The sequence below is a fragment of the Hemitrygon akajei genome, chromosome 30, assembly GCF_048418815.1.
Source record: "Hemitrygon akajei chromosome 30, sHemAka1.3, whole genome shotgun sequence".
In the NCBI taxonomy this organism is placed as follows: domain Eukaryota; kingdom Metazoa; phylum Chordata; class Chondrichthyes; order Myliobatiformes; family Dasyatidae; genus Hemitrygon; species Hemitrygon akajei.
In genome coordinates, this window is record NC_133153.1 from 2,494,697 (window position 1) to 2,505,778 (window position 11,082).

The window sequence follows — 11,082 nt, forward strand, 5'->3', positions numbered from 1 at the left end:
GCCACAGGCTTTTTTCCAGGGCTAACACGAGGGAGCATACTTTTAAGATGCTTAGGTACAAGGGGCATGTCAGAGGCAAGTTTTTCCACAGAGTAGTGAGTGCGTGGAATGCACTGCTAGCAATGGCGATAGAGGTGGATACAATCAGAGGCGGAGACTCTTAGATAGGTACATGGAGCTTAGAAAAATAGAGGGCTATGCACTAGGGAAATTCTAGACAATTTCTTGAGTAGGTTAACAGTCGGCACAACATTGAGGGCTCAAAAGGGCCTGTAATGTGCTGTAGATTTTACTTCTAAGTTTCGTGAGATCTGAGTGTTCATGAAAGATAAAGTATTCAAAGAACTATGCAGCTCAGAAACAGGCTCTTTGGCCCATCTCGTCCATGCCAAACCAAACAAAAATGAAACTTACATTTGCAAAGACGTACCCCAACATTTGGATATTAAAACCTGCTTTAACATTTCAGTAACAATTGCAAAGACTTTTAAACAAGTAATCTTTGGGGCATGACAGTTTAGTAGTCACAGAAAAAGTTTAATTTGAGGAATATGAATCTGTATTAAAATGAAGGATGGACACACACATTTGATTCCTTGGAGAGTCTGCAGCATGGGCACAATCTGAAAGAGGGTTCTTTGCCATATTGTTCAAGGGTATTCTATGGATCAATTAAGAAACAGCAACAAAAGCTGTATATTACTATTCAAGATTAAGATACTTAAATGGCAGGATAGAATGAATTAAGGCTTAAAATATCAAATTTTAAAAATTGCCTTCAACTGCTTTGAAAAGGATGGATTTATTTAAATTCACTGTCAATCTTCAATCTGAGATTATGATCCCCCATTTTAAACTGCTGCTTCACACCTATTGATACAATTTTTAGTAAATTATAGTAATTTTTGTTTTGCACTGTACCACCTGTAGCAAACAACAAATTTCAGGGCACACATCAGTGATAATAAACCGATTTCTGATTATATTCTATGTTCTAGACATTAGCTTGGTGTGGTGGAAGTTGGGGGACAACAATTCCAGATGGGAGGGCTGAACCAACAGGATCGAACTGCACTATTTAAAAAAAAATGTAAACACAATGTTCAATTGGTATTTTACACCTGAAGAAATTCTAAGACGAGTAGTGACTTCTCTGGTAGTTTTGGGAGCACAACATTTGAATATCATTGGGGAACTTTAAAATACAGTGGACAGAAAAAGAAGTCTGTTTCTCATGACCACAACAGTGTTGTAGAATGGAGCTGCTCATAAAAGCCCTACAGTACCAGAGACTTGGGTACAATCCCAGTTTTGGGTGCTGTCTGTGTGCATTCTTCCTGTGAATGCACACGTTTCTGTTGGGTGCTCCAACTTCCTTATATGTCACAAAATAGTCTGGGTTAATTTCCCCACTGTAAACTGCTCCAAGTGTGAGTGAATGGCAGAATCTGATAGCGATTAATGGGGGTAGGGAAAAGGATTAGACTTTGGGGAAAACAAAACAGGGGTTAACAAGAATTAACGGCTGGTTAATGGTCTGAGCACGCTTTGTGGGCCGAAGGGCCTATTTTGGTCTTCTATCTTTCCATTGACTCCAATTTAATTAACATTTCAGAGGTGCCCATAACCTATGTTGAAGATTAAACCTAGGGATTTGGTTTCAGATTTTTCTTTAGTTTTGTTTCCATGCCACCCAAGCAATGGACAAGCTGGGCTGAGACTGTTTGTTAAAATCACCTTGAAAGGTGGGCTTGTCAGTCCAGAAGGGAAACAAACTTAGAAGAGGAGGAGAACAATGAGTAATTAGTTCCAACTTCTGAGGTCTGATTTTCCACTTTTTAATCCAAAACTAGAATGAATAACCTTTGAACCCACCTTAACTTTGCTCTCCACCATATACAAAAGATTAGTTAGGAACAATCTATAGTGTCATCATGAAGACACACAGGCAGCTCAGCCAAACCTGCCCAAACTGACAATGGTACTCACCACAAGTTAGCCCACATCTGGCCTGTATCCCCATAAACCTTTCCTAACCATATATCCAAATATATTTGAAATGTCATTATTGTATCGATCTCAACTATGGCAGCACATTCCATTCAAGAACAGGCCATTCAGACTATGAAGCTGTGCCAAATTGATTAAACCAATCTCTTCTACCTGCACAATGTTCATATCCCTCCATTCTCTGCACAATCATGTTCCCATCTGAGAGTTTCTTGAAGACCTGTGTTGTTTATGCCTTGATCTCAGATTCAGATTCAGTTTAATGTCATTTAGAAACCACAAACGCAATGCAGTTAAAAAATGAGACAACCTTCCTCCAGAATGATATCACAAAAACACATGACAAAACAGACACCACCAGAAAATCCACATAACATTTAACAATCCCCAATCCAGAGTCTGGAGAGGCTGCTGCGTATTAATATCGCGCTACCATCTTAGCACGTTCCCCGGAAAGGAGCTCCAATCCCACCAAACAAGTCCAGAAAAGGCTGTAAGTTCTAAAGAAACCACCACACTGTTTCCATAAGTCCTCAGGGTCCCCGACTGACTCGTCATCCCACGCCAGCGGCAGAAGGGAATACCTCCACTATGGACTTCCACGGCGCCGCCCGACTCAGCCTCGCAGACGCAGCACACAATGAAAGCGCCGCCCAACTCAGCCTCGCAGACGCAGCGCACACCGAAAGCGACCTGACCGCAGCGGACTCTGAGTCCGTTGAACCTCCGAGCCTCTGACCATCCCCTCCAGCACAGCTCCTCCGAGCACCATCCTCTGCCGAGTGTATTAAGACGGCCCTGCCACCGGCAACGCGACCCCAAGGACTGGGGGCCTGTTCTTCCCAGCAGAGACCTGGACCTCACAGCAGCAGCAGCAATGACGAACGTCTTCTGAAGCCCATTCTAGGCATTCACCCACTGTGTGGAAAAAAATTGCCATGCACACTTCTTCTCATCTTACCCACACTCACCTCAAATACAAATCCTCTGGTGTTAGATATGAGGTTGAGTGGGATCCGGGATCAGCCATGACGGAATGGCAAAGCAGACTCAATGGGCTGAATGGCCTAATTCTGTTCCTATGTCTTATCGTCTAACCATAGAAAACAGATACTGAGTGCCTAGCTTATTTATGCCTGTCATAACTTACATACTTTTCAGGTTTCCCCTCAATCTTCACAGCTCCAGAGAAAACAGTCTCAGCTTGTATGATCTCTCCTGACAGCGTAGGCCCTTCAATCCAGGCAGCATGCTGGTAAATCTCTTCTGCACCTTCTTTAAAACCTCCACATCCTTCCTCTAATTGAATGCAACACTCTAGGTACAGCCTAGAGTTTTATGAAACTGCAACACAACTTCATAAAACTCAACACCATGACTAATACAGCTAAACATGTCACAAGCCTCCTTTGCCACCGTATCAACTTGTTCAGCCATTTTCAAGGAGCAATGGACTTAGACCTCAATATCCCACTGTACATGAACTCTAGGAGTACATTAACTTGCACTATTCCTTTGCAAGTGCAACACATGACACTGGCCATTTCTCTGCCATATCTGGAACAGATCTATTATCTGTAGTATCCTTTAGCAATCTACTACCTATCCACAATGCCACCAGTGTTTGTATTGTTTGCTAACTTACTAACCCACCTATCCACATTGGTATGCAACTCAAACAGTTAAGATTCAGTTAAGTACTCTGCAAAGCAACTCCAATCACAGAATTCAAGAGAAAGTCCCATTGACCACTACCCTGCCTTATATGGGCAAGCCAATTCTGGATTCAAAAAGCTATGTCACTGTGGACCCCTTGCACCTTAATCTTCTAGATCACACTCCCATGAGGGACCTTGTCAACATCTTCCTAAAATCCATTCAGACAATGTCCATGGATCTACCTTCTTAAAAAATGAATCAAATTAGTAAGAAATGACAAACTTCTCAATTTATTAAAAGTACAAAGCCAAATTGGGCCAATCGTTTGAATAGTTTTTTTTTCAAATACTCCTAAATCCTATTCCTCAGAATTACCTACAACTGAAGTGAGACTTACTGGATGATTGGTAACATCGGTACATTTCGCCTCTTTAACATCAGCTACGCACTAGCCCTTTGGAACCTCACTTTTAGCTAGAAAGGAGACTAAGATATTGGTCAAGGCCCCAGCAAGCTCATCTCTTGCTTCTCTCAATAACCTGCAGTATATCACATCAGGCCCTGGGGACATCATCTCGGGCTCTATCATTTTCCATTCTGATAAACAATTAAGGTCCCAGCAGTATCACAGTAGTTATAGACTTCCAGTTAAAAACAACCTTCCACCACTGCCTTCCACCTCAAATCAACAAGCCAGGTTTAGATCCAATTTACAAACACACAAATTACAGGCCCTTTCACTTTCTTTACCAGCCTACTACGCACTATTCTGCTTGGGACAGCCTTCGCACTATTCCCAATCTTGGCACCATCCACAAATTTGCTGATCCAGTTTAACAATTATCATTGATACAGATGAAATAAAAATAGATGCACCACTGAGCCCTGTGGCACACTGCCACTCATAGGCCTCCAGTCAGAGAAACTCTCTGGCTTCTCCTGCAAAGCCAACGTTGAATCCAATTTGTTAACTCATCCTGAATTCTAAGCAACTGAACCTTCTGGATCAGCCTCCCACGCAGAAGTTTATCTTACAAAAGCCAATGTCGACAATATCCACTGCCTTTTCTTCACCGACTTTCCTGGTAACTTGCTCGAAAAAAACTAAGATTGGTTTGGCGTGACTTGGCATACACAAAGCCATATTAATTTTTCATAATCCACCCCCCATCTATACAAATACGTACATACTGCAAACCTTAAGTACCTTCAAATTTACATAGGAGCAGAATTAAGCTATTCAGTCTATAGAGTCTGCTCCAGTGAAAGATTTTCCTTCATATACATTACTAAATTGATTTTAAAATTCTTAAAAACTTCAGCAAACCACCACTCAACTCTCAATCGTGCAGAAAAAGGCAGCCTGGTTAAGTTAACATTTCCTTACATCAGACATTAAAATCCTGGTAAGATTCTGCTACTGTACTGCTAGCCAACACATTATTCAGGAGAATGCACATCACTGATGTACCTGTAATTCTAAATCTAATCTAGCTAGTGGTCTGATCACCTGTATCACACACCTCTTTAAATTTCCATCTGTTCTGTGCCAACTGCTATATTGCAGTGACCTTTATAACATTTGAAAAATGCAAGCATTCTCCTTACAGGTTTAAAATAAATGACCTCACATTTAAACCTACATTGAAATCTGGTGCCAATATATTTCCTCAATTATCTTTATCAACCATTTTAATTCCCTCTCAATATTTGACAACAATTTTAAAATGATATTTTACCTTTCCATTAACTATAACAATAAATGTAATGAACATCTGAAAACCTAATGGAAATTCCTAATGGGCACTACCCATAACTCAGTTCTAATTACCCCTGCTCTCTATCACCTAATACCTAACTAATCGATTACGTGGCTCAATAAGGACGCAAGAGGCTGAAAACTCTGGAATCTGCAGCAACAAAAACAATCTACTGGAAGAAATTAGGCTCTCTTTCCATTTCCTTAGTGTAGTATGTTCAGTCCTTCATCCACTCCTTCACATCAGAAATAGTTTCTTCTTGAAGTTCAGTGAAGATGGACAGAATCTGCTAATGATCTGCCACTATCATTTGCTATTTTACAGAATTCATATTACCCTTTATGTTTTCCTCTATTGTAACAATATTGCTATCCTGATAGTCTAAGATTTTAATCCCTTACTACATTTTATTCTTTGACCATATATAATAGGCCTTGTATTACTCAATAGTCTCTAGATTTGCTTTTCTGTTTCAAATCTTCTGTGATATAGAACTAGCTTATTTGGTTAAAAAAAAAAAGAGCTGACAATCCTTTATTAAATTAAATTCCTTTTAATTGCATGTCAATGCCCATTTCTAGCTTGTTAACCAGGTATCACCAGTCTTGTTCTTATCCTTGTAAAATGAGCATGATCATTATGTAGAATTCCAATTATACTGCTTTACAAAACCAGTGATGAATTTATCACTTGTTGAGTCTGCACTTCCTTATTCTTTGATTAATAACTGTGGTTCACGACTTATATATTGAATGTCAAGTTTAGAAAAAATTGCTTCAGGAACCTACCTTAAATGTATTCAAGGAATTCTAAAGCTTTCTGACAAGCTTCTCTGTTCATCCTAATTCATATGAAAAATACTTGTCCTTTAGCGATAGTGGAGGAGTGCAATAGTTTTACTGTCAATGAGACAAATTGAGCAAGGAGCAAATGATGCTATGAAACAAAAGGTTAATTATTGCAAAGTAACATTTCAAACACAGCTCTTGTGTTGAGCATAATAGCCAAGTAGGCTGGATCCGTGGTAAAGAAAAGACTGGCTTTATTGTTCCCAAAACAGACAATTCTGGCTCAGAGATCACAGAAAGAACCTTTTTTGCTACAAGAGAGATAAAACTAGATTGTGTTCACAGAACAATTCGAAGTTGACCCTGTACCTATTTGAAACATGTTCAAAACACCATGCCAAGGAGCAAGATCAAGAAAAGACTTAATTGTCTCTCACATTCTAAAAAGTAATTTGTGGCATGGGAAGAAATTTTACTGAAAATGCTCAGGTTGCATGGGGATCAGCAGGCGCAAGAGATTTACATTAACAGTTATTTCAAAGTTCACATCCAAATTGAATACCAGAATATTATGTGTAATATTTTATAAAGGATTTCATTCAAAATTTTGACCAGTATGGTCTGGGGTAGAATGTTGCAAGAAAACCAAAGTAAATTTCCAGTACAAATTTGAGATACCAATGATGCCAAAAGTTGCAGATAAAATTGCTCATCTACAGTGCTCAGATATTAATTCCTTAAAGCAATATCCATGTATCCATGTTCTCAACTTAAAATTAATTCAGTAAGTACAGGAAACATTCTGAACCATGCGAAAATTTCACAAGGTTACTACGCTAACCTTGTGAAATTGAACCTTGTGAATTGAATTGGTTAATTCACTTGAATTGCACTTTATTTTGAAACATACTGTACATTTACAATTATGGATTTGTTTCAATTATATTCCTCAAACTATTGCTTGCAAACCAAAATAAAGTGATACCCAAAGGTGCATGAAAATTAAGACATCTTCAAAAAGCTTTTCAAAAGAAGACACTTCAACATTCTACTTAACATACAACTGGCCACCATATATTAAAGTTTGATCAAATCTGTTAAAAACCCCAAAAATTGAAAAACATTGCAAAATTAATAGTGTTAATAAATGAATAACTACATCCAGTTTTAGATCAAAGTATAGTAGCAGTGCCTAACTTATACATCAGGAAATAATCTGATTGCAATCTCACCTTAGAATTTGTTTCAAATTACAATATTCAGTGGAATTAATAATGCCTGATAAATTAACTTGAATACAGCAAATATATTAAATTGAACAGCAAACAGTGTAAGGACATGAATATGCAATGAAAGCAATTCAAACAAAAATTAAGTAGCATAACAAGGGCACATTGTTTTTCCAAATGAATCTCAGGAGTATTTTTAAAGTGCTCTCAGGTTAACGAAATGAAAATCACTCTGGTATTTGCAGTCATGATTTAGGAATTAAAAACATCGCCAACTTAAAGTTTTGTAATTAAATCCGGTTCATTACACACTAGCTCCATTACGCCCTAACTTTGAATTAGTTCCACAGCATTCTACAGTTTTCATTCTTTGGTCAATTTCCTCATGACATAGTTCTTGTAGCACAGGTTATGCTACATTCTTTGAATGCTATGAACGAAGTCTCCCAAGGCAAAAAACTATAATCTCGTTTAGATCATTAAAAGACATAAATAGTATTCAAACTCAACCGGACAAGTCAAAGAGAATGAAACACACGCAAATCTTGCGTTAACATTGGAACTGAAAATATGCCTGACGACGAATAGTGCTGACAGTTTTCTTTAACTTATCATCCAAATGGAACCAGCTCTGGCTCAAGAACCATAACTCATCTCGTCACTACCATCAGGCAAGAAATGCCGGAGCCCTTAGATCCAACGATTTATGAACAGCTTCTTACTCTCCGCCGACAGATTTCTGAACACCACATGAACACGAACTACTTCGTTCTTTTTTATATTATTGAGTTATTGTATCGCAAATTATTGTTTACATGTACCAAAACAAAATGACGCCCTAAAGTGGTTGAGAATTGGTATTTTGAAAAGCTTTTCAAAAGAAAAATCACTTCAACGTGTACATATAGGATTTAGTTTATATCTTTGCACTGTAGTGCTGTCGCAAAACAACAAATTTCACATTAATCAGTGATAATAAACCTGAGCCTAAGCTACTGCTAAGCGATTAATGAAAACTGGAAGAGGTTTCAGCAGACCTTACTGCGCAAAAACTGACCAAAGTACTATCCGGATATAAAAATAGTGACGAGGCGGGTGGAGACGGCGCAGGAACAGGACACATCAGCTAGCCAGTCCGGGAGAGGGAGGCCAGTAGGGCATTTGGAGGAAGCGGAATCCGGGGGAAATTATCCTAACGAACCCAGGCCTTTTGCTTCGCAGCTCACCACCCACCTATTTACCCCACCTCCGTGCCCAAGTACCGGCCACTCCCCACCTCCAGCCCGGCGGGCGACACCTTGTGCGATAACGGTACCTTGGCCTCGCACTTCTCCATGCCCACTGCCAGGCACCGTCAGACCGAGAGGCTGCAAACAACCACCGGCACCCGCTCCATGTCGCCGCTGGGCCTTCGCTCGATGTACGGCGCATAAACACGTCGCGTCCGCCCCGCCCCGCCTGGGACGGCGGCTGCGCGGTTGTGCGCACCAAACGCAACCGCTCACTCCTTCCCTCGAAACAAGCACTGCCTCTCAGGAGCCGAGAACTTCCCCAGGGCCTGGAAACTTTCTAACCAGAGCCCTCTCCCGAATACCCGGAAACCTTCCTCCAAGGGACCTTTCTGGGAGCAGGAAACCTGCATTTGTCATTCGAAATCCGTTATTAGTAAACAGTCCTGATGTAATGTGAGCAGCTAAAATGGCGAGAGGCCCAGTTTGAACAGTGAGTGAAGATAATTTAATCAAATTGGATTCTTGCAGAGTCACAGAAAACGGAAGTCCCTTCAGCCCCATTGGTCGATGTCGAGCAAGATTCCCATCTAGACTAATCCCGTTTGGTCTTAATTAGCCTAAATCCCTCTAGACCATTCCTAACTGTCCAAATACTTTTTCAATGTTGTTAACGGACTCACAGAGTAATACGTGACGGAAACGGGCCCTTACCGACCGCAGCATCCTCCCTTCTAGTTGCAGTTGCCTACATTCAGCCCAAAACCCTGAAAACTCCTCCTCTCCTATATTTCATTACATAGAACATAAAATAGTACAGCACATTACAGGCCCTTCGGCCCACAATGTTGTGCCGACCCTCAAACCCTGTTACAAGTTTGAAGAGATTTGCTTTGTCACCTAAAACACTTGAAAACTTCTATAGATATACTGTGGAGAGCATTCTTTCAGGCTACATCACTGTCTGGTAATGGGGTGTGTCAGAAACGAGTCACGCTCCCGAATAATGGCTTCAAGACAAATTCAAGGAAACAAAGTTTATTAACAGTTCTGCAGAGCTGGGTGCCTTCAGAGAAGGGAACCCTGAACCTTACAGGGCAGCAGGTTTTATCCTTCTTCCTTACCCCTCCCCTCCCTGACTCGGGAGGTACACAGTGTTTTCCCATTCCATATTTGGAGTTGTTTTTTTACACATTTCTGTAAAACAATAGTCCATATCTCAGGACTTCAATGATTCCACAAGCAGTTAATTTGTCAGGCGCTTCTGCATTCCTGCTTATCAGACATAATTAAATCACATTTGTTTTCTGACTTTAACCCAGACATAATTAAATCACATTTGTTTTACTGCACCGACCCCCCCAACCTCTTTCAGAAACGCACATCTTAATTTTCTTCGGCTCTCACAATTGCGTGCTACTGCACAGGGTTGAAAGAAGCTACAGAAATGCTATTGTAAAGTTAGTCTATAAAGACACTAGCCTCTGTAGCATCCAAGACATCTGCAAGGTGTGGTGCCTCAGAAAGGCGGCATCCATTATTAAGGATGCCCTCACCCCCCCCCCCAATCACCCAGAACATTCCCTCTTATAGACAATAGGTGCAGAAGTAGACCATTCAGCCCTTCAAGCCTGCACCGCCATTCTGAGATCATGGCTGATCATCTACTATCAATACCCGGTTCCTGCCTTGTCCCCATATCCCTTGATTCCCCTATCCATAAGATACCTATCTAGCTCCTTCTTGAAAGCATCGGCCTCCACTACCTTCCAAGGCAGTGCATTCCAGACCCCCACAACTCTCTGGGAGAAGAAGTTTTTCCTTAACTCTGTCCTAAATGACCTACCCCTTATTCTCAAACCATGCCCTCTGGTGCTGGACTCTCCCAGCATCTGGAACATATTTCCCGCCTCTATCTTGTCCAATCCCTTAATAATCTTATATGTTTCAATCAGATCCCCTCTCAATCTCCTTAATTCCAGCGGGTACAAGCCCAGTTTCTCTAACCTGTCTGCGTAAGACAGTCCAGACATCCCAGGAATTAATCTCGTGAATCTACGCTGCACTTCCTCTACAGCCAGGATGTCCTTCCTTAACCCTGGAGATCAAAACTGTACACAATACTCCAGGTGTGGTCTCACCAGGGCTCTGTACAAATGCAAGAGGATTTCCTTGCTCTTGTACTCAATTCCCTTTGTAATAAAGGCCAACATTCCATTAGCCTTCTTCACTACCTGCTGCACTTGCTCATTCACCTTCAGTGACTGATGAACAAGGACTCCTAGATCTCTTTGTATTTCTCCCTTACCTAACTCTACACTGTTCAGATAATAATCTGCCTTCCTTTTCTTACTCCCAAAATGGATAACCTCACACTTATTCACATTGATCGTCATCTGCCAAGTAT

General features: G+C 40.7%; 1 protein-coding gene across 7 annotated transcripts in view; it reads right to left on the reverse strand.

Moving 5' to 3' along the window:
• Positions 1-8,892, reverse strand: part of secisbp2l (SECIS binding protein 2-like) — a 197,699-nt gene extending 188,807 nt beyond the window's left edge. For 6 of the 7 annotated variants that reach the window (XM_073032863.1, XM_073032859.1, XM_073032858.1 and 3 more), the window contains exon 1: positions 8,762-8,892. In XM_073032863.1, the coding sequence (XP_072888964.1) occupies positions 8,762-8,782 (21 nt within the window). In that variant the 5' untranslated portion in view covers positions 8,783-8,892. The remainder of the gene's footprint in view (positions 1-8,761) is intronic. The other variant, XM_073032862.1, reaches the window with a different exon arrangement.
• Positions 8,893-11,082: the final 2,190 nt, after the last annotated feature.